The 24,977-nt window shown below is 39.5% G+C and overlaps 1 protein-coding gene across 1 annotated transcript in view; it reads left to right on the forward strand.

The window, feature by feature from the left end:
• Positions 1-24,777, forward strand: part of DCDC2 (doublecortin domain containing 2) — a 156,310-nt gene extending 131,533 nt beyond the window's left edge. The window contains exons 9-11 of the mRNA XM_082848486.1: positions 3,680-3,780; positions 21,338-21,637; positions 22,431-24,777. Of these exons, the coding sequence (XP_082704612.1) occupies positions 3,680-3,780; positions 21,338-21,637; positions 22,431-22,529 (500 nt within the window). The 3' untranslated portion in view covers positions 22,530-24,777. The remainder of the gene's footprint in view (positions 1-3,679; positions 3,781-21,337; positions 21,638-22,430) is intronic.
• Positions 24,778-24,977: the final 200 nt, after the last annotated feature.

Genomic DNA, 24,977 nt, shown 5'->3' on the forward strand with positions numbered 1-24,977 from the left:
CTGTGTCCTTGGGGAGATGGGTTGCAGAGATAACCCAAAATAGCTGCCTGTGCAGAAATCATCATTTTGGTGATGATTGTGTAGTGATTCCTGTATATATATATATATATATTTTTTTTTTCAATTAATATATACACAGGATGATTTAACTGAGAAAACTCTAGTGAATGAAAAATTACCTTGGATTGCTTATGCACACATGAGCTGGTGGAAGGAAAGGATTATTAGGTGACAAGGTTGTTGGCTGAGAGTAAAAACCAGTCTGGGATTAAATTATTGCTGCAGGTAATCCTCAAAATGACAGATGAATAGATAAAGAAGATGTGGTATATATACACAATGGAATGTTAGCCATAAAAAAGAATAATGCCAGTTGCAGCAACATGGATGGACCTAGAGATTATCATATTAAGTGAAGTAAGTTAGAGAAAGACAAATATCATATGATATTTATATGTGGAATCTAAAGTATGACACAAATGAACTTATTTATGAAACAGAAAGACTCACAGACATAGAAAACAAACTTATGGTTACCAAAGGGGGTAGTGGCAGGAGGGGGCGGGGAGATAAATTAGGAGTTTGGGATTAACATATACACACTACTATATATAAAATAGTTAAACAGTAAGGACCTACTGTATAGCACAGGGAACTATATTCAATATCTTGTAATAGCCTATAATAGAAAAGAATATGAAAAATAGTATATATGTATAACTGAATCACTTTGCTGTACGCTTGAAACTAACACAACATTGTAAATTATACTTCAATAAAAATGGAATTCATGTAAATTAATCTAACATGTCTAATCAGCTTTGGGGATAGCTCTGTTGTTCCTGGTTTTTGAAAAGGATAGTAGAGAAGTAATTAAAAAGTAATTAAAAAGGAAAATTGTTTCTCTAGGAGAAACAAAAAGGGCTTGAGTTTGGTTATATTTCCTCTCTCTCTTCCTTCCTTCCTTTTTCACTTGGCTGTACCTTCTAAGCTTCCACTAGGGCTCTGCCATAGCCCTTATGCCTCTTACCTCAGGGCACCTTATTAGTGGTGTGTATGTATTTCTGTCTACTCATTGGTCTGTAAGCAACTGGAAAAAATCTACATCTCATTTATATCCTAGGAGGTCACATCGACTCATATTGTGCCTTACATATAATTGATCCTCAGTGCAGGTAAAGACATATTTTATGCTTAATTAAGAGTGACTTCATAACTTTAACAATATGAAGTATTATCATGTGCAATGTGTTAACTATTTGTGCTCTGGGAAACAAGCTTCCATTTGAGAAATAGAAGGGGTTTTAAGACAAAAGATAAAAACATTTTCTAGACTGTAAGGGTAATCAAATACTGGAATAGATGATCAGACAAGGAGGTTAAATCTCCATCCCCAGGGATTTTAAATGATTGGGCAGAGAAAACATCCATGCGAATGACTGAAGCATTAGACCTGTCTTGAGGCAAATAGATGGACAGAATGACAAATGGTCCTGTGATTCTTTGATTACTTGGCCTGGAGAAGAGAAGACGAAGGGAAGACATTAAAACTACTTCAAATATGGAAAACAGCTCTTATTGCTTCCTGTGGGAGAACAAGTCGAAGGAGCTTAACCTAAAGTCTTAGAAATTTGGGTTACATTTTATAGTTAAGGGTTTTAAGACATAGGCTGTGAAAATACTGTGGACACCTTCAGAGTAAAAGATTGATTTGGGTGAGATGTGGAGTCAGCTCTATGATCCTGGTACAGTAAAAAAATATTTTTTTATATTACTCTGAATAGAGAGAATTATTCCAATACATTATTTCAGTGTATAACATTCTTTTGGGAAAGGCAAACTTCTAAAAGGAGTATTTTCAAGCATCAAGCATCGTCACTGTTTCAGGGCTAGGAGGAGAGAGCAGAGGTAATAGGTAGGAAATCCTTCCCATCTAAGTACTTGTACGAGGCTGTGTTATTTTTTATTTTTTCCCAACACTGGCTTATTTTTTTTAATCCAGTTCTCTTTTATTTATTTATTTTTAATTTTTTTTTTATTTTTTAACATCTTTATTAGAGTATAATTGCTTTACAATGGTGTGTCAGTTTCTGCTTTAGAGCAAAGTGAATCACTTATACATATACATATGTCCCCATATTTCTTCCCTCTTGCATCTCCCTCCCTCCCACCGTCCCTATCCCACCCCTCTAGGTGGTCACAAAGCACCGAGCTGATCTCCCTGTGCTATGCAGCTGCTTCCCACTAGCTATCTATTTTACGTTTGGTAGTGTATATATGTCCATGCCACTCTCTCACTTTGTCCCAGCTTACCCTTCCCCCTCCCCATATCCTCAAGTCCATTCTCTAGTAGGTCTGCATCTTTATTCCCATCTTGCCCCTAGGTTCTTCTGACCATTTTCTTTTAGATTCCATATATATGTGTTAGCATACGGTATTTGTTTTTCTCTTTCTGACTTACTTCACTATGTATGACAGTCTCTAGGTCCATCCACCTCACTAAAAATAACTCAGTTTCGTTCCTTTTTATGGCTGAGTAATTCCGTTGTATATATGTGCCACATCTTCTTTATCCATTCATCTGTCGATGGACACTTAGGTTGCTTCCATGCCCTGGCTATTGTAAATAGAGCTGCAATGAACATTGTGGTACATAACTCTTTTTGAATTATGGTTTTCTCAGCGTATATGCCCAGTAGTGGGATTGCTGGGTCGTATGGTAGTTCTATTTTTAGTTTTTAAGGAACCTCCATACTGTTCTCCATAGTGGCTGTATCAATTTACATTCCCACCAACAGTGCAAGAGGGTTCCGTTTTCTCCACACCCTCTCCAGCATTTATTGTTTGTAGACTTTTTGATGATGGCCATTCTGACCGGTGTGAGATGATATCTCATTGCAGTTTTGATTTGCATTTCTCTAATGATTAGTGATGTTGAGCATTCTTTCATGTGTTTGTTGGCAATCTGTATATCTTCTATGGAGAAATGTCTATTTAGATCTTCTGCCCATTTTTGGGTTGGGTTGTTTTTTTTCTTGATACTGAGCTGCATGAGTTGCTTGTATGTTTTGGAGATTAATCCTTTGTCAGTTGCTTCATTTGCAAATATTTTCTCCCATTCTGAGGGTTGTCTTTTCGTCTTGTTTATGGTTACCATTGCTGTGCAAAAACTTTTAAGTTTCATTAGGTTCCATTTGTTTATTTTTATTTCCATTTCTCTAGGAGATGGGTCAAAAAGGATCCTGCTGTGATTTATTTCATAGAGTGTTCTGCCTATCTTTTCCTCTAAGAGTTTGATGGTGTCTGGCCTTACATTTAGGTCTTTAATCCATTTTGAGTTTATTTTTGTGTATGGTGTTAGGGAGTGTTCTGATTTCATTCTTTTACATGTAGCTGTCCAGTTTTCCCAAGCGCTGTGTTATTAAATCAGTAGCCAGGGGGTGAGGAGAGGCTGGAAAATAGCCCTGCTCTTCTGGGTCAGCCTTGTTTTGGTCACTGAACCTTTTCCCAATGAAAATATAGAAGAAATGGGGGCTACAAAAATCTTGTCAATACAAGGGGAATCAGAATACCTACAAAAAATAATCTTCATTAGGTATTTGACTGTAATTTCAACATTCAGCCACACGATGTCACGATTGGATTTTGATTCTCACTGTGTATTTCTCTCAAATAATAGATGAAGGCGTTTTCAAAGCTGGAGAGGAAAGATCAGAAACGCGGGGGGCTGCAGAAGTCCAAGAAGATGAAGATACTCAAGTTGAGATTCCACTTGACCAGGTAGTCTCCATGCCTTAAAAATATGTGTAAACCAAATACTATTTTTCTTTCAAGTTTTGTGTTACCTGCCCTGTGCTGTTCTTATGCAGATGCGAGTTAAACGCTCTCAGGTGCTAGCTGTGTGGCTGAACGACCTTAAAAATAAAACAAAACACCTTCAGTCCTTCCTCATATTCCCACAAAGAGGAGCCATTTGGACAGAGTCTTTATTGTTACAGACAATGGTATATCTTTAATAAACAGCGTTGAAGAATGAGGTGGGTTGGAGTTAGGTATGAGAAACAGAGGGCGAAAGTTTGATACAAAAAAGATTATTGGCTTGGGCGTTTTTAATCTAGAAAAAGGTCCTCCATTTAGAAAAGCAGTTTAAAAGTGCCGTTATTTTCTCTCCTTTAGGGTCCTTGAAATGGCGATGGTTGGAATTTGTTTTTTGTAAAGGAATTGCTTATATAAATGCAGCTCAAATATTTGCTAAGTGTGTATTGATTTTCTTTTTAGGCCAATGGGACACTGTACTTTTAGGAGTGTGTGTGTGTACACGCATGTGCTTATAGAAGGAACTAAGTAGTGTTCATTCTGGCTAAATGATACAAGAAATAAAAGTTGTTTAGGCTTTTTAATAGAATTCAATCAAGTTTCTTACAATTCTAAGTGGAGGATTGGAATTTAGGTGAGATGGGGGAATTCATAATCCCAGGCTCAAGGGAATACAAAGTCACCAGGAATTGCCACTTTTTTCCTGACTATTATGTGATATTTCCTTTTCAAAGAGCAAACCTCACAATCCAGCAAATTCCATAGTTGATGTTCTCAGCTGTATTTGTCTTAACATTGCAGCAGTGAAATTGCTGCCTGATTATTCCACAGGCATTCTCTGTAAAAGCATCACCTTCCTGATGAAAAGCTTAATGTGTTAAAAATCACACAGATTTCAAAAATCCAAGTTATTATCCAGGATTAGCTGCAACTAACAATTTTTCATAAGCTCCAGTTATAGGTATTTTTTTTTCCCCCTGAGGGAAATTGGAATTTTAAGTCTTCGGTGAAGCTATAATTAAATATTATATTTTAAGACAAAGAAGAGAAATCATCACGTATGTACAACACCTAATAGCAGCAGAAACCAAGACTAATTTATATTCCAAAGTCAAAAATACCAAATATCAAGAGAAAGTCATAGCATTATTACCAAAAAGGAGATCTCTTTGTTAATCACTTAGTTTTGAAATCTGTGATCGGTATTTCTTTACTTGTGAGTTTCATGATCACCAGGAAGGGGAGGGCACGAGACGAGTTGATCCCTGATGGTACTTGAACAGCCATCCAAAGTGTCTGCAGAGCTTGATTTCTTATTTGACACCAGAGTGCTAGCTTATTAAAATACCAGTATGCAGGAGAGACAGATTAAACAGATTGGTAGGGCTTCCCTGGTGGCGCAGTAGTTGAGGGTCCGCCTGCCGTTGCAGGGGACGCGGGTTCGTGCCCCAGTCCGGGAGGATCCCACATGCCGCGGAGCGGCTGGGCCCGTGAGCCGTGGCCGCTGAGCCTGCGCGTCCAGAGCCTGTGCTCCGCAACGGGAGAGGCCACTACAGTGAGAGGCCTGCGTACCGCAAAAATAAAAAAAAAAAGAGATTGGTGAAAGCTGGGCAATATCAACAAATTGAGGTCAGTTTGAAGAAAAGAAAACCAGGTAACAAAAGGTCAGAATTGCTTTCTTCTTTGACCCTATTAGTAATAGAGTTAGGATTGTTTAGCTCATGGGGTTGGCATGAGATGCTTATGAAGTCAGGTCTTAGAGTCATTCTCTCTGTGGCCTGGTGGTCTTTTGCTCCATATCCTAAGCAGCTATGTTATAAATATTGTGAAAAACCAAGTGAGAGTGTGGAGAAATTAGTGTAAAGCTCCATTATAGTAAGAACCACTCTGAGGACCTGTAATAGTAGCAATAGCTACTCTTTATTCAGTACCTACTGAGTGCCAGGCACTGTACTAGGCACTTTCTCATATAATTGTTATGACAACCCTGTAAGATAGGTCTTAGCACCTTCACTTTATGTATGGAAATAAAGTAAGCTCCTATGGGTGGAATTACATATCCAGGTTTGTACTGTTAAGTAGAGGAATTGGGATTTGAATGCAGGTGTGTCTAACTTCAGAGCACAGGAGTGATCTGGGGAAGAGTATTAAATGCACTCCTCCCCCACAAAAGCCAATTATTAACCCAAGGAGGGGAAAAATTCCTGCATAAGAAAAGAACTATTATATACTACTTGGCTCAGCTGTAAATGATACATACATTTCCTTTCGGGCCATACCTACTTAACTTCTTTGAACTTGTTTTCTATCATCTAAATGGTTCACGTTGTAACTTTAGTCAAAGTACCACGAAGAAGGGTGTGTGTGCGTGTAATATCATGTGCAAATTGGCCAAGTACTTTATCTGTGCCTGAAAAGCAGATCAAGTTTCAGAAGTAAATATTAAGGCCTCTGTTGAGAGGCAGTTCTCCATGGATCTCTTGTGTTTTGCATGTTTTGTGAGTAGAGGCACAGATTGCCTTTGTTCTGGACTGTTTTTTCCAGGATGTTTGTGTAGTGAACAGCCTCAAAAGACAGAGATCGTGACTTCCTCTGGAGCAGTCATTCTCAGCTGGAGGTGATTTGCCTCCAAGGGGATATTTGGCAATTTCTGGAGACATTTTTGATCATTATAAGTGAGGGAGTGCTACTGACATCTAGTGGGTAGTGGCCAGGGAATCTGCTATAAATATCTTGTAATGCACACGACTGTCCTCACAGCAAAAAATTATCCAGTGCAAAATGTCAATAGTGCTGAGACTGAGAAATCCTGGTGTGGAGCAAAGGCTAGGTTTGTTGATGGTCCAGTATAATAAAGATAATGTCTCCCTAGAGTGCAAAGGTCAGGCACGTTTACTATCCATTATAAAAGATGTGCCATGGAATTGTATACTTAAAACTAGTTAAAATGGTAACATTTTTTGCTGTGTTTATTTTATCACAATGAAAATATTTGGAGAAAAAAGATTTGGGTTCTCTAAGCATGGGGTCCTTCCCCTGTAATGTAAGCCACCATGTGTATCACCCCCTTCTCATGGCCCTGTGGAAATGGGGCCTCAGGGAGTGGGTGCAAATGCTGATCCTCTGGCTACTGCTATTGCTGTGAGCAATAAAGTCCTTTGTCTCTGACCCAGTAGTCTCTTGTCCTCTGCCAGCACCCATGAAGAGATGGCAGGCTAATGTGTTAGCTTGTTAAGTATGGAAAAATTTCAGCTCTTCCATAGTCTTTCATAGCCTCTACTGATCCCATCTGGCATTGTGTTTATGTGTTTAAGTGTGTGTAATGGGGCACTGTGGACTAATTTCAGCTAAAAACATGTTTGAGCTCTGTCCCAAGGTCTAGACTCTTAATTTTTTAGAGACAAATGAATGATCCTGAATCTAATACTACGTCCAAACCCATGGGAAACTGAAGAATGTCACATTCTTTTATAGGTTTGGGGAGGCCAGAACAAATACCTTTTCTCAGGGGAGAGTTTAGGTCTCATAAGAATAAAGTACTCTTTTAAGAATTAATTGTTTTGCATGCACATTCTAAATCAGTCTGGTTTCCCGTAAGCAGTGAAGCAAGTGCCTGATTAACCAATATCTGTGGCTATACCTGGCACCAATGACTTATGTGTCATTGTGTTCCATTTATAAATTGATGCTTTTCCAAGCTAAGGAGGCAAGAAATGAGACCGTTCCATCATAGTTAAGTAAACTGCCTCTAGTAAGTAAAGATCAGGCAGGAGAAGCCACCATCTCAAAGACACAGGCAAATACATACCTATAAAATAGGCAAAGAAGCAATTATATTTTGGATTTTGTTCCATTTGAGAGAAGAGAGCAGAAGATGTGGATAGTAACTTCAGCGTGGTTTTGGATTGTTTTATAGCTTTTTCCATCCACTTGTAGTTGATTTTGAGTAGTAATAAAATGAGAATTGCAAGATGTTTTTATGCTAAGTAGTTTCATTAAATAGCATTTAAACCAGCGTCATGAACACAGGAGCAGTGAAAGCTTTCTTTTTTTTTTTAAATTGGAGGTTGTGGTATATATTATTTTCTTATTTGTTGATTGATTTAAAACGTAATAAATCCTTAATAACAAAGTTACACACGTACTCTTTTTAAAAGTCAACCAATCCAAGAAGAATTATGACAAAAATTGCAACCACTTGCCCCAGCTTTCCCCGCCTGGATTCTTCCTGCTCTGTAGACCTAACCGATTTGAGCTATTAGCTGTTTCTCATGGAATAGAGAAATATTCTTGTGTAATATTTTTCCTCCTCCCTATTTTAGTAATTGCCTATGTTTTTTTCATTTGCTTAGTTTTCTAAGTTTTCATTTGATTAGTTTTCTGTTCTCTGTAGTCGTTACCAAGCCATCTCCAAACTCTGCCAGAACTGTTGATCTCCTCTTGATGTACTCAGATGTACACAGTGATAATAAATCTCAATTGGATCTTTTTCTCAAGGCTTTCGATCATCTGCCTCAGGCTGGTTAGGTGTTCTTTGGATCTGCTTTTCAGAGTCATCCTGGTATTTTTCTTCCCCATTATTTTGGGAATTGTTTTGCTTCTCCCGTGGATGGATTCCCTATTTCCTGGGTTCTACATCTTCCTCTTTCTTGGTTATACCTTCGTTGTTTTTGTGGAGCTCACCTCTAGCAGCTGCCTCGGAAAAGCTTCATGGGAGGAACTTTTATTTTTTGAGACTCTGCATGTCTGAAAATGTCTTTTTGTTTTTCTCTAGCAAACTTGACTGTAAGCATGACTAGATATAAAATTCTAGGTTAGATATAATTTCTCTCAGAATTCTGAATGTGTTGCTCAGTTGGCCTTCCCATCCAGATTTGCAGTTGGGAAGTTTGATGTCATTCTGTTTCCTGATCCTTTGTAAATAATCCTTTTTCTCTCTCTGGAAGCTGTTAGGCTTTTTCCTTTGTTCCTGGTGTTCTGAAAATTTCCAGTTATGTGCCTTGGTGCAGGTCTTTTTACTTATTTGACTGGGTACTCAATGGGCTTTTTGTGGGTTTTTTAAGATTTATTTATTTATTTAATTTATTTTTGGCTGTGTCAGGTCTTAGTTGCAACCGTGGGATCTTCGTTGAGGCATGTGGGATCTTCTGTTGCAGCGCGTGGGCTTCTCTCTAGTTGTGGTATGCGGGTTTTCTCTTCTCTAGTTGTGGTGCGCAGGCTCCAGGACACACGGGCTCTGTAGTTTGTGGCACGTGGCCTCTCTAAGTTGAGGCGCGAGCTCAGTAGTTGTGGCTCGTGGGCTTAGTTGCCCTGCAGCATGTGGGATCTTAGTTCCCTGACGAGGAATCGAACCCACGTCCCCTGCATTGTAAGGCAGATTCTTTACCACTGGACTACCAGGGAAGTCCCTCAATGGGCTTTTTTATTCTGAAAATGTTTGTTTTTCAGTTCTGGAAAAAATTGTTGAATTATGTCTTAGATAATTTTCTTCTATTTCTTTACTTTCCTCTGGAACTGCAAGTATTCAGATATAGGACCTCCTAGATTGATCCTCTACTTATCTCTCCTACTTTCCACCTCTATGGATTTTTTTCTATTTTCTCAACTTTAAAAAAAAAAATCAACAAGCTTCAGGGTTTATTTTCCATCTATTGATTTTTTTCTAGCCATCATGGTTTTAATTTTTAAGAGCTCTTTCATATTCTCTGAATGTTCCTTTTTAGAGCATCCTATTCTTATTTTATGTATGTGGTCTCTTCCCTTATTTCTCCAAGGATTAACCTATTATTTTAAACTTTCTTTTCCAGAACTATGTTTGTTTCTTCTGTTTCTTTTTGCTTTCTATCTTTCTATCTCCATGATCTCTGTCTCCATGTTAGAGGCTCTCCTTGGTTGTCTGGTTAGATTTTTTTTTTTAATTGCAATATATTTGACATGTAACATTGTATGAATTTAAGGTGTATGTCTGGTTAGATTTTAGAAGGAAGCATTAAGGAAACTCTCTGTGTACAGGCAGAGCTCATCAGGCTGGGGATGTTTCACTGTAGAGTGATTCGTTTTGCCATTTCATTGGCGTACCTCCAATTTTCAGTATCTGTGTAGTTCCTTTGGGTTGGTCTATTTCTTTTGAGTGGAGTCTTTCAACCTCTTGCCTTAATGGTGTAAGCCTGGCTGTGAGCACTTTGGGATCTGACTGTGGGAAGGTGGCTTGGGGACCTTAAGTAAAAGACTTTAAGTAGAGAGATGTATCCTTCTGCGTTTCAGTACGGTGCCCTTGTTCTCACTGTGCTTGAGTGCAGCTTCCTTATAGTTCAATATCTTTAAAGAATAAACCTCATTTATTTCTCCAAGGTCAGCAAGGGGATCTTGGGAGTCTGCCTCCTTCATTTAAAGACTCTAAGCCAATCCGCCTGTTTTTAGTTATATCGATACCTATGCCCATTCTTCCAGAGACAGATGGTGCCTCCAATCCCCAAGCCTTCTATAGGTTTTTTCAATGTGCAAAGTTTGCTTCTTGGCTTCCCCTCCCTACAGACTCAAATTTTAGCTTACTTGGTTCTGCTGTTAATCGGCCCCATGTCCAGTGCCTTTACAGTTTCCCAAATTCTGTGGCTGTTTCCAAAATTCCAGTCTTCTGTGTCTCTATAGCTTCATCCCTTTTAAAGTTGCCCTTACCTAAAATTTAGAGGGAAATTGGAAGGAAGCTACAAACCCCACACACACACATTTGTTCAGTCTGCTGTGTTTAACCAGAAATCTCTTTCACACTAATTCATCACTGTGAAAATAAACTGTCTTCATAGAATCTGCAGTAGGGATGATAAACTGGCAGCCTGTGACCAAATCTCCTATGAGAGAAATGTTTTGGCTGGCCCAGGGTTTACAATATGGAATCTCTTTAATGGGCGTGTACTCTTCAGTTTACTGCAGACCTCAGCACTCCCTATTACCTCACACCTGTCCTGAATTACACATTTATGTTATTTGCCCAGCCACTGGGGGCATTTAAGTTTGTGATGATTGATCTACACATATAGAACACAATGCCATTTTAAAGAATCTGCAGCCTAGAGGCTATAACCAGAAGCAGGAGGTTTGAAGTCCACATATGCCCATTGACATATTTTGTCCCTTCTGGAGAACCAGCAGTCACCGACAGCTTCTCTTATGAAGGGTAAGCTCAATGGAGAGCTTGTTTGTGTTACTTGTTCATGTTCATGTGTAAAATACACAGAAAGATAAAGGAGGCTGCTTCTTTTGACCAGACCCCTAAATCTATTTCAGTGAAATGTATTTATTAAAATAAGAATTAGGAAATGTTCAGAACCAGAAAGGAGGCTGGAATGAACTCCTTGCTTTGCCATTGAAGAAACAAATCCGCATACTATAGTGGGGAAAGCCATTTCCCCACAAACACACAGCCTGCTGGGGGGTGGGGAGTCTACACAGGCGCCCACGGTTCCTGGCTTCCAGTCTGGTGCTCTGTCTCAACGCTTCAAGGAAGGGAAATGGGGGGATGAGGGGCTTCTAATTGTCTCACAAACAGATTCCATCTGTGCGGAGGGCTACTCGGCCTCCACTGCCTTCCCTGAAATGAAAGGAATTGCGTGCAAACAGTATTTTCACCATTCTCTACGTTCAGGTCACCTCCTCTTAGTGAATCATGTTCGTGGTTGGTGCTATAAGCATCACACACAGTGGGAAGAGCTCAGATGAGGATGCTTTGGCTTCTTAACTTCCCTGTGCATCATCAACAAGGCCTTCTGTGACATCACCTTTGTTGATTTGTGTTTAATTGACGGAAATGGTGTTAAACATTAAAACATAGCCTTCAGCGATTTCTGATGTAAGCGAAAGAAAATCAACATTTACTTCTAAAGTGAGAAGACTTAATGGGGCAGGTTTTTTTCTAAGATGACTAAATAGCTATATAAATATAAGTTTTCAAGGTATTATATCTTATTCTATGAGTGTTGTGGGAACTTGTGGAGTTCAGCGGGCCTGGGTGAGCCAGCTCTCAGCAGGTGGCTGGCCAAAGCTTCCCTCTCCCTGTGTCCTTAGAGGGTCATGTCTGTAAACAGAACCACCCTTTTTTGTAGGCCATTGTACTTCAAACCACATTAAACCATTTTTTCCCTTCTGTGAATGTAAGCCTCTGAAAGCTGAAAACGGGAAGCAGTACTTTGCTGTCATGAAAAATTGAAACTGATTATTTCCAAACACCTCATTCAGCTTGGGTAGGAGATGATTTTAGTCTCTATGGGAACAGAAATAAAAACAAGTGTAGTAACTTCCTTACTTTCAACATCTCTGCCTGAATTCTGCCGTCAAATCCACAGAAACACCTTCTATCCAAAGCCTATAACAAATCCTACTCCCAAATTTCAAAGATAGCAAATGCTTCATGGAGAAATGGACATTTAAGGTAGTATTTTCATGTGTGTGTGTGTGGAGGGGGGCGTTCTGAGCTCCAGTTTCTAGGTCTAGGGTATTTCAGGGAGGGAGACCTGACAGGTAAGAATGAGGAGGACAGTTGGGTGGTTAGGTAGGCTCTCTTGCCTAGAAAGTTGTAGCGTGTGCTGTTATCTCAGATAGCGAGGGTGTTAAACATTCAAATATACTCCTCAGGGAATTCTGATATAAATATAAGAAAAAGCAACATTTACTTTCTCTTAAATTTTTTTTTGATATTTTATTTATTTTTGGCTGCATTGGGTCTTTGTTGCTGCACATGGGCTTTCTCTAGTTGCTGTGAACAGGGGCTACTCATTGCGGTGGCTTCTCTTGTTGTGGAGCACGGGCTCTAGGTGCGTGGGCTTCAGTGGTTGTGGCGCGAGGGCATAGTTGCTCCGCGGCATGTGGAATCTTCCCTGGCCAGGGCTCAGAACCCACGTCCCCTGCATTGGCAGGTGGATTCTTAACCACTGCACCACCAGGGAAGTCCCAACATTTACTTCTAAAGTGGGTGGGACATCAGCTGTAGTGTCTGTTTAGATGCCTTTTCCCATTTCTAAATTTTGGTGCCGCTGTTACTGTCAAAGGTGTGATGCGAGTTTAAAGTGTAAGTCACTTGCGCAGCCTCATCTGTCTGTGAAAATACCTTCCAAGTAATTGATGCTTCTGATATTTTGTGGCTCATTTCCATATGATTTCCATATTCCATCTTCTTTCCTCTTACCACTCAGGAATCCTGAGTTAACCTTTGTAACTGCATGCATATTCTCTAGAAAACCTGAATACTTATGGTTTCCCCTGAGCCGTCCCTGCTAGGATGCAGACAGCAATAATAACTACCAGACCTTTTCTGTCTTGCCATACAAATCAACCATTTTCCCAGGATGTCCCTTACAAAATAAATAGTAAGATATGCACGTAGGCAAATGCAGGCAAAAAGGCGCTTGGAATATCAATGCTGGTGTCATGTTAGGGAGAAAGTCTGGTGTCACTTTTCTAGTAACAGTATCAAGAGCAATTGCTTATGATAAATAAAGTGCTTTTTAAAAGGTAAAAGTCTCACCTTTCTTATAAACACTTCTATGTTTAAGGGTACGTATTATCTGTAATTGTACATATATGTGTAATATGTCTGTTAATCTAGCTGCACTCCGGACGTTCTTGATGTCAGTGAGACTTTGAGACTGGAACCATCTAAATGATTTGTGCAATCATTATATACATCAGTTTAGTGAGTATATAGGAGAGAGTATAATGAAGACCCTTTCTTGACTCCAGCGAGACCTAAGAATTGTGCTTTATACAGAATATAGTATTGCACAATTACTCACAGGAATGAGCTAGTCCTGAAAGTTCAGGATGGAGAAACAGTGTCTACCTGAAAACTGGTTCTCTTAAAATTTTAGTCACAAATTGACTAAATTCAACATAAACACCAGGGGAGAAGACCTTTAAGCACAGGTAAAAATATCTTCCTGGTTTATCGCCTTGGCAATGATGTGTTTCCTTTTTATAAAGTGACTCCTAAGAAAGAGTGGCAGGGTGATGTAATTAGAATAAATCTTGTAGAACTGTCTTTATGGCTAAATATCATTCTGTCAACAGTCAGTACTATTTTCTCCCAGTTTTCAATAAAATTCATACTTTTTAAGTTAAAATATTACCTTCATCTAACGAGGCATAATTACAATTAGAAATTTTAACCAAAGATGTCTTTTAGGGGTGGTGGTGTATTTATGACCATACCTGTGTTACGTGTGGTTTAGAGCCTCACCAAGTGTCACCTGGGGACCAGCAGCATCAGTAGCACCTGAGCTGCTGGAAATGCAGAGGCTCAGAACTGCTGACTCAGAATCTGCATTTAACAAGATGCCCGGTGATGGAGAGGCATTGGCTTAGAAGACACGAGTCTGGGAGTAACTATTTAACATCGTGTTGAGTTTGGGATGTTACTCTGTACATTATCTTGGGGAAATAGTACAGTCCTGTGGTCAAAAAAGCATTCATATCCCTCTGTCACTATTGGTGGGCTTTTGGACAAGTTTACCTAACTCTTTATGCTTCAGTTTGTTTATCTGCAAGTTGGGATGAGAATAGTATTTTCCTCAAATGGTGGTGAGGTTAGTTTAAATACGATTAGGCAGATGAGGTGCATGGAACATAGGACCAGGTCCCTGGAGAGCGCCCAACAGACGTGAGCCTTGTCACCATCATCTGTCCTTTCCTGAAGGCACATACTGTGTTGGCTTTTATCTGTGGGAGACACATTTGGGTTTAATTCAAGACAGTGAATTACAATCCTGTGGGAAATGTGGTGATGGACACAAAGATGAAGAAGAAAGAGCCCTTGCTTCTAGAAACTTCCAGAAGGCCTCCCTAGAGCCAAGGTTATTTCCCCGTTATTCCACAATCATTCCAAACATCGTTTGAGGCATCTACGTACTCGATAGCAATTCACGTTCACAATTTTCCTTTTTTTTTTTTAAAGATTTTTTTGACATGAGCCATTTTTAAAGTCTTTATTGAATTTGTTCCAGTATTGCTTCTGTTTTATGTTTTGGTTTTTTGGCCGAGAGGCACGTGGGATATTAGCTCCCTGACCAGGGATCAAACCCGCACCCCCTGCATTGGAAGGCGAAGCCTTAACCACTGGACTGCCAGGGAAGTGCCCCACGTTCACTATTTTCATATCAAACATAAGTAGGGGATAATGGCACACTGTGATTAGAGTTTGACAGGTGTTCTGAGGGCGCAAATCAGGAGTGACAACTGCCTGAGGGGACCAGGAAGGCTTCGAGAGAAGGTGGGTCTAACGAAGGGAAGGAAGAACCTTCCGGGTAAAGGTAGGAGAAACAGGATGAATAACCGGCTACTGCCAACCTGTCATGACAACTGAAGACAAAGTCGTGCATTACCTAAATGCATATACTCATTTACGGAGGTCGCCCTTTTTTGGTATTTACTGCTGGCACATTTGTATTACTTTTAAGAGTGAATAGAGTTCAGAAAAAATAAAAGCTATTGGATGGTAAATTTGTTGTGAGAAATGCATACCAGGGAACTCAGAAGCAAAGAATAAACTAAGTAACTAAAAGCAAGGGTGATTAGTTTATGAAAATCACACCTAACCGTCTCATTGGACCAGAAGTTGAACATCAGCCTGCATATTAACTGTATTAACTAAGAAGGGCAAGATAATTGCTAAGTGTCTTGATACATTTTGTTTGTTTGTTTTCATGTGAATGAGATTTAGAAGGGACACTGCTCCAAGTGGCCCACTAGAATACGATTTCATGACTGTAGTGCAAATCCTGTATTATACTATTTCATCAGACAACAGCCTCTCAACTCTTTCCATCCAAGGGCAAGAAAAATGGAGTGGTAACGATAATAAACATATATATACACACACACATATATGTATATATATATATATTTGTAGCTTTTTCAGTTTATAGTGGTCTTTCATGTGCATGATCTTGTTTGGTCCTTACTGCACTTCTGTGAGGTCATTATTATCCTCAGTTTCCAAAGGGTGAGGTGGGTTCACTAGCCTGAAGCTGCAGAGTGACCCCTGCCTTCCCAACAGACCACGGCTGCTTCATTTCGCGCAGCTGACATCACCATTGTAGAAAACATCAGCAGGCAGAAATTTTGTCCAGGAACCCCCACCCCTGCCTGGCGAACTTCTTCAGTTATGAACACAGTCTCTTGGAATCACATGAGAACTGGCTTCTGCAGGAAGGAGAGGCAGCGTCACATGTGGGAGCTCTGCTTCCCTTCAGTGTAAAAGGGACAGTGTGATTGGACCTGGGAAAGAGGGTTCTTCCCTTTCTGCTTCTCTTCCTCCTTCCTCACTCTCTCAAGTTGAACTTGCGATGTCTAACTCTTACCTTTTCCATCCATGTCCCTGTCCCTTTCTCCCCACACCCTCCACCCTCGCCCTTTTGCCTCCTGTGTCCACTTTTCTCTGTCAACATTGCAAACATCATCGGAATCTTGTAAGGTTCTTTGAGGTGCGGGTAGAACGTGGGTTCTGTGTACACGTCACCCCTGGCTCACTGCGCTAACACTGGCGTCTGGCTGGCTGTGACTGTCCCTGCTTAGCTGGGCAATCAGGCAGGGCCAGCTAAACGGGCAGAGGCTGAGAACTACTTGGGAATTTTGAAGAAATTAAATAGTTGCAAAGTTTTGTTTTGTTTTGTTTTTTGGTGGGGTGGAGTGGGAACACATTATTCAAATATAGTGTGGCTATCTAATAATGGACACCCACTCTCTTATAGAAGGAGTGCTGTTTTTTTTTTTTTTTTACTTCTTTGTAGGCCCTTACCACGGTATAGATTTTATCTGTGTGCATGTGTATGGGTGTAAAACTCAGTGTTCCTTCTGGGGATGATTTGATTGATGTATACACTAGAAACATCTTTAATAATTTAATGCTTGCTTCAAAGGAGATTACACCAAAAAGCGCATTGCTTTTCATTTATTCATTACAGATCTGTCATAGAAGCATTTCTTTCCTTCTTTCTTTTTTTTGTCCTGCATTGTGTTGTAGTAATAATAAATTTCGTACTACACTCAGGATATTTTAAAGGATTATAAGCCTTTTAACTAATGTTACCATCTTATTTAAGTTGATCAAATTGGTATTTCAGCCCCATAATCCAGCATTTCTTAAAGTTGAGCCAACCAGATATGGCTTCGTTTGATGACTACTAAAATAGCTGTGCTGGGAAAGTCTAATAGAAATAATGGGATGAAAGCATAATACTGCTTGTTAGTAGTGGTGGTAATAACAGCGAAGAGAACAGAGCTGAATTTAGGGCTAGGTGTCTCCATCCTTAAAAAGAGATTAGGGTATATCCCAGCCCAGCTCTTTTCATTAAAGGGGGGAAAAATGTATATGCGTTTGGGGATTGGGAGCAAAGAAAGGGGTAGGGTGATAGACTTAAAACTAAAAACCAGAAACCAACACTCTATCATTCTGTAACTTTTAGGTATAAATCCAGATATCAGTAAAGGAAAACAGACTTTTTCCCATTTAGACAGCCGTAGTCACCTTAGCAGACTTCAGCAAGCTCTTGTAATAGATTCTCAGAGGCAAGGGACATATCTGGATTCCTGAATGGTTAAAGTAAAATTTGAGTTTTCTGGTATCATTATTAAAGCGTTTGTATTAAAAATGCTGTATAACTTCTCTTTAAAACCAAAACCCAGGGCTTCCCTGATGGAGCAGTGGTTGAGAGTCTGCCTGCCGATGCAGGGGACACGGGTTCGTGCCCCGGTCTGGGAAGATCCCACATGCCGCGGAGCGGCTGGGCCCGTGAGCCATGGCCGCTGAGCCTGTGCGTCCGGAGCCTGTGCTCTGCAACGGGAGAGGCCACAACAGTGAGAGGCCCGTGTACCGCAAAAAAAAAAAAAAACAAAACCCAAAACCCAAAGTTGCTTTGAATAAGGCAACTTTAGGCACAGTAAGGATTACAATTTCTAGAAGTGCGATACACGATTATCCAATTTTCAGAGGTAACTTGCACAGAAATCTTTTTGCTCTCATTGGCCGTTAGCGCTGTAGTATTTCTGGATTTTCGTTATGTCCTGCTTCAAGTACTCTGCCTAACAATGTTTATAATGTTCCTTCCCTAGATCTACCAGTCTTTAATAGAAATCCAGAAATGTTTTGTTTTCAGGTCAGTAATTCGTTAAACAATAAAAGTCATGTTGCCTACTGCAGACGTCATATTTTCTGGCCATTGAAAGTATACTTGGATGTGCTTGCAGCAGTGCTAGGTACATTAGCAACTGCTTGTGTTATTACTTTGAGAAAGAATATAGGACTTTGGGACAAGACCACCTTGGGTTCCATCTTAACCCTGTTGGTTCACCTGCGGTGTGATGCAGGCAGCGTTGAGGGATTTCTCACTTTCCTCATTCATATAATGGGCATCAGAAGCCTGTTTTGTAGGGTTCTTGTGAGGGTTTTAGGAAATGTTGAATGTATGAATACTGAGAGTGACATTCGGCACATACAGGTGACGGGTGCTTGGTGTATTTGCTGCCTGTCCTTTGCTCTCCACCTACGGACACCATTCACGCAGTGCTGTAGAAACCTCAGTGCCCAGACTGTGTGGGATGTGGCCCCAGGCTGCCACACCCCACCCTGAGTTACTGCTCCTTCCTCTTGCCCCACGATCGCTGTGATGTGCTGCCGTACCGCTCTGAGCTCTTTGATGTCACAGTCGTATTTGTCTCTGAATGCCTGGCATCTAGCCCAGCACAAACAGCTGCTCCAGGCCCATTAGCTCGAGTCATGGTGCCTGAGAGCCCTCCAGTGTCTCTCAGAGTCCCCCTGTGAGTATCCCCTAAAAAATCCCTCAGAGTCACCAGCAAGGGAACTTGCTGTCTCTTGGTCCAAGACCCCTGAGCCTTTTCATGGCCTCTTCTGATAGGTTAGTGGGGAGCCACCCGCCGTGTTTCTCTGAGTTGGTTCTTTCTTTTTTCTCTGTAAATTTTTTTTTAACATCTTTATTGGAGTATAATTGCTTTACAATGGTGTGTTATTTTCTGCTTTATAACAAAGTGAATCAGCTATACATATACATATATCCCCATATCCCCTCCCTCTTGCGTCTCCCTCCCACCCCTCTAGGTGGACACAAAGCACCGAGCTGATCTCCCTGTGCTATGTGGCTCCTTCCCACTAGCTGTCTATTTTACATATGGCTCTTTATTCTAACTCTCTCCCACCTAGAGTCCCCTCTCTGTCCCAGTGTCTTATTGAGGAAGCCTCTGGACCTCCTGGTGCTGCCGGTTCCTTCCCTGGGTCCCTCAGAAGCCCTTTCTCCTCAGTGACATAAATGTCATCTTTGGCCCCAGACATTTCCTCTGCTCTGTTTTCACAATGACAGTGCCCACCCGGTCCCTTGCCACACTCTCCTGTCATCACTTCTAGTGCGTCTGCGTCAATGCTCTGCCGTCTTTGTTCTCTGCATTGAGAGAGGGTGGGACAAGTGTGTGGAGATGGGAACATAGTGTTTTCTCCTTTGGAAATTGAAAATTTTTCTCACCGTCATTCATTTAGGTCTTATGCATAAAAACCAGAAATCCTTACCAAGCGCTGTGGGTTTCATTTTATAAATCTCTTGCCTTTTCTTTCCACATCATCTGGCAGATCCATCCCCTCCTACCTTTAGTTTCTGTCCAGCATTTGGCCTTCTTAAGGGCCTCCCCCTGGGCAGCATGCTTAGGGAACACTAGGGCTCTACGCAGTTTGACATTAAGCAACTGAATGGAAATTTGAAAGATGCAGAAGCACTGTACTATTACTTAATTTAGTCTTTGATGACATCGTCTTTGATGACAAACACGATGGTTATTGGAATATTTTAAGAATTCATTTTTTTAACCTTCATTTTTTTAAAGGGCATCTTTGATATCATGTAATCAAATCTGAGACTTTATGTTGGACAGAGTATAAGAATTCATGGTTCTGCCTCTTTCCTCTTCGAAATAATGTTGTGTTGAATTTTATCCTGAGTTTTTTTAGTCTACTCTGCTCCATTTCCTTCCTTCTTTACTTCCTAAACTGAGAGCATTATGATAACTTTTATAAGAAGACCATGAATAGTCCCATAATAAGAATTTGGGTAGTTAGAGGAGAATGGACTTCCAGAGTTGGAAGGGAGGTCAGAGTTAATTGCACCTCAAACCTTTGTTTTACAGATACCAGGGGATTAACTGACCTGTCCAGTGTCAGATGACTAGAAAGAGGCAGGAGTGGGGTCCTAACATAAAACAAATTCTCTTTCTACCCTATCCTTTAAAAAACTCATGTTTTATTAAGGCCAATGAAGAAATATGGTAGGTCCAGGAAAGAATGTATTATAACAAATGGGAAGATATTTTAATTTTTTTTTTTTTTAGGATCATGATGTGCCAGGTGCTTTGCTAGGCACTGTATGTAACTTATTTAATCTCCGTGGAAGTTTTATTATATTCTCATTTTACAAGTGGGGAATATGAAGTTCAAAGAAGTTAGGTAACAGCCAGTAAGTGCCTGGCCAGGACTTGAACCTGGGTCTTTCTCTCTCCAAAGTCTTGGCTCTGGAACTTGGCCTCCTGTTCTCTTTTAAAACAGACTTACATGTATCTAAATAACAGTAAAAATGCCTAGTTTATAAAATACTTGAGCGTTTCTTATTTTTTATAGAAAGAATATATAGTTTCTTGGCCTTGGATCTGCAAGACAATCACTTTTTTTTTTTTTTGCGGTATGCGGGCCTCTCACTGCTGTGGCTTCTCCCATTGCGGAGCACAGGCTCCAGACGCGCAGGCTCAGCGGCCATGGCTAAGGGCCCAGCTGCTCCGCGGCATGTGGGATCTTCCCGGACCAGGGCACGAACCCGTGTCCCCTGCATCGGCAAGCGGACTCTCAACCACTGCGCCACCAGAGAAGCCCTCGACAATCACTTTTTGTTATTTAGAGATATATAGGCAACTCTCTTAGGCATTGTATGGAAAGCTGTCCATGTTTATTTTTAGAAAACCAGGCTTCACATCCTGGCCATCGCCATTGCCCTTTTTCATACTTAGAGATTTAAATACATACCAGACACTAGTGGTGGGGATGATAATCTCTCCACAAAGAATTTTTTTTTACCTCCTCCTCTGGGCCACTAGACATTGGCCAAGTAACCTGCAGTTTAGTTTTCTCTTTGCCATGGGGATTAAGAACATTGATTTTGGAGTCACACGGTTCATTTTCATTCTGGCTGTTCCACTTACAAACAGTGGAATCTTGGGCTAGATACTTGGTCTCCCCAGACCTTAGTTTTCTCACCTGTAAAATGGGAATAATACCAACCTCACAGGATGATTGTGAGAATTAAATGAGAAAATATTTGTGAAGAGTGGCATATTTGTAAAGGTTAACACAAAGTATACTGTATATATGCAAATGTAAGGAAGTTTCACTTGACAGTAATATTATAATTATTACATTATTATAATGTGCCATGGAAAAATCTGTTATACTTTCTATTTTTATCCATTATTCCTTTTGATCCATCAGAGGCCAGCAGAAATAGTAGATGAGGAAGATAGAGAGAAAGAAAATAAGGAAGTGGGACAGAAGGAAGACTTTTCAGGAATGGATGGTGGAGTTGAAGAGGAAGGAGGCGGGGAGGCTACTGAAGCTCCAGAGCAAGCAGAGGAGATCCTGGATCACAGGGAGGAGCAGGCAGGTCCTGCTCGTGTGAGCAGAGGCACCAATGAAGAAAATGGCGAGGAACTGGACCAGGTTAATAATGAGCTTCAAGAAGCAGTGGACGAGGAAATAAAGTCTCAAGGAGCTGGCAGTGGATGTGAAGAGGTATTTCTATTGCTTTTGCTCACTTGTGTGCATGTATGAAGTTTGTGTGTGTGTGTGTGTGTGTGTGTGTGCATCTGTGCTCACACTTAGGGAATTATTCAAGCACTTAGGACTTGAAAGCTATGGCACTTCCAGGATTCCATGGAACAGAGTTTGAAAACCAGCTAATTCTAATCTTACCCCCTTAGTTTTCAGTCCAGTGGGTAAAAGACAAACTGTAATGAGATATCATTAATGTATGAGAAATCCAAGGGGGCAGGGTTGCTGTTCCAGAAGCTGCCTTTATGTTTTCATTTTCTGTCCTCTTATCTACTCGATGGTGCTTGGTACCATAGTCACAAAGAATTTGTGAATTCTAGTAGAAAACTAATAAAAGACATCTGGTATGGGGCTGGATTATTAATGTCACATGAGAGGAGAACTGCATTTTACTCTTCCCTTTTCTCTGAAAATGCTAAAATGAAAAGTATAGGTATGTTGTTGAAAAGAAAAGCTCAAAAGGAAATAAAGAAAAAAATTGAGAAAAATAACACCTGAAGCTCAAGAGGTGAGTCTGTGCCCTTTAAGCACATGGTGGGTTATGGCCCCAGAAAGGGCTTCTGAACAAGTAAAGTTTGAGATTGTCATGTCCACTGGGTGATGATAGACTAAACAACATAGGGAACCCAAGGAACTATTTTTAGTTGAATATTTATAAGATTAAAGGCAATAGTGAGTCATTTTTCCTTTGTAAATTTTATTGCCTCTGTAACTAAAGAGCTAAATATCTTTGTTTTCATCTGTTTTCCTCCAGGCTGACTTGGACCCTCAAAGACCACCAAAGCCAGAAGTAAAAATCACCAGCTCACAAGAAAATGATAACAATGAACAAAACAAGGATAATCTGTTATAGCATGGATGATTTTTAAAAAGAGAGTATATTGAGTATAAGAAAAATTAAGGGTTATAATACTCGAATAATAAGCCTATAGTTATTGCTAAACATAATGTGAAAATATGGTTGAATACTACCTACTGAAATTTAAAATTAGAGGCCAAACTAATGGGAAACACTAGATAACTTTGAATAGCTACTAAAGCAGAGTGACTTTTTATGAGATGTGTTTTAAAAAGTCATTTAGAAAAATTAAACAAGAGTAATAGAGGGGAATTTGCACTGGAAGACAATTGGCCACTTGTCTTTGTAAAGATGAAAAAGAACAAGATCATTCCTGTTCTTGGTAAGTGAGATTATTAGATGGCAGCTTATGCTAAAGCACTTATCTAAGAAGGCACAGAATTAAAAAAAAATGATAATAGGAAAGCATGTACTATTTTTTTTAAAGCAATAAACTCTTGAATAAACAAATTGCAATTTAGTTTCAGAGATAATTTGAAGATGGCAATAGATTGAAATGTTTCTGTGTCTTGTTGACACTCCCTTCTTTCTTCCTCCTTAGCCAAAATCCACCTTAAGAGAGCAAAAAGGAAAATGCAAGGTATTCATTTTGGAAGGAGGATGTATTCATTCAGTGTATTCCTGACAAATATTGTCATGCCCGTCCCTTAACTGCTGCAGGTTTTAATCCTTATGGCTTTAATGACACATACTCAGGAAGGAATTATAAAGGAACACCCAATTATATCACTGAGCCTGGCTGGGTGTTTTGCAAATTCTGGTATCCTATGGATTTTCGTTGATCCAGTCTACCATTACCAATAATACTCCTCTCTTCTCCTTTGCATTAATGTTCAATATTAGAAAACTCAGTATTGGCTATTCCAAAGATTGAATTTTCTCCAAACAGTTTTTTAACAAAAAGAACAAGACAGCATAGTAGAAAAAAAGTAGGCTATATGAAGAGTTTGTTACTCCTCAATTTCTCTTGCCTTTTGCCTTATTTCTATTAGGACCGCCTTGTCATATTTTTTCCCCTAGGGGTATCAGCAAATATTTATTTTCATGGTCAGTTATATTTAGACTTTCAAGCAGATTCCTTTCTATATAATTAGAAGCTATAGGATAGAAATTGTTGAAAAAAGTTTAAAAATTGTCATAATGAAACCAGTTCCTGATTACAGTTTTAGGGGTTAATTAACTCAAATTGCCTTGTTAGGTATATATGGAGAAAAAAATAATCGTATTAGTTTTTTGAATTCTTAAGAGATGATGCAGTTCTTCCTTAAATATAGAAATATGTTTTTCTCATATTAAAGAATATTTTTGTTAATTATGTATAAGTTATAAATTTGAAATTTTAACTTCTTGTGCTTTCATAGAATTCATTATTAATGATAAGTTTAAAATATTTTTTTCCCCTCCAGGTTTCATAACCAATCACTTGGAATCAAAGTAGTTACATAAAGCACTTAATAATACTATAGAAAACTGGTGTAATTTTCCTAGAAGCTATTTTAATGTTTTCCACAAATAGGAAGTATATGCAGAGAATATAATGTAACAGTATTGGAAAGAGATACTGATATAAGGGTATAGTAATCTGGGAGGATGATTATAAATGGGGTCCTATATTTCTAATATAAGCTCGAGATGGTGCTTTCTACTAATAGGCTTATTTTTTCAAATGGGACAATGTAAAGCATTGCAGACTATAAGCAACAATCTTAATAATTCTTGTTGCTAGGGAAATAGACTACCTGGTCTTTTAAATTCCCACACTATTACCGGGCCTGGGGTTAATGATTTCAAATAGTTTATAAAAATGTGGGATTACATATAAGAAATTATAACTGATTATCAAGGTGATTCTTTTTTCTTTCTTTAATGAGGATTTTATCTCTCTCTCTCTCTTTTCCTTCTTCAATAAAGATATTCTGTCTCTTTTTTTTTCCCTGTTCTTGCTTCATCATATTTAATATTTAGGTTTTCAGGAACTTTTTAATAGTCATCTTAGTGAAGCACAATGTTACTTTAAATGAAAAACAAAGTTTGGTATTTTAAATATACTTCAAGAAGGTGATAGGCCACAATACCTGTAGCAAAAAATTAAAAAATTGGGACGTAATACTTATCTTTTATGTGCATATTTCACCACCTGTCTGTAGGATATAATTGTGACTTAACTTGAGGGATGAACAGTCACTAATAACTTTAAAACACTTTGCAAGCATATGTTACTAAAAAAAAAAAAAAAGAAGAACTATGTCGTCCAACCAAGGAAGAAATCACTGACAGATGATTAAAATTGTAAATGTCATTTTGGAGATGACTGTAACACACATGATGGAAGTTAATTCACCTTCCAAATGTGGACATTTTCCTTGTGGGAATGGTGGCCTCCGTGGCAGAGTAGCTCCACAAATTAAGTGAGACTCACTGACAGATTTGGAGAACATTTAT

The sequence above is a fragment of the Leucopleurus acutus genome (genome assembly GCF_964270905.1).
Source record: "Leucopleurus acutus genome assembly, chromosome: 10".
NCBI classification, from domain to species: domain Eukaryota; kingdom Metazoa; phylum Chordata; class Mammalia; order Artiodactyla; family Delphinidae; genus Leucopleurus; species Leucopleurus acutus.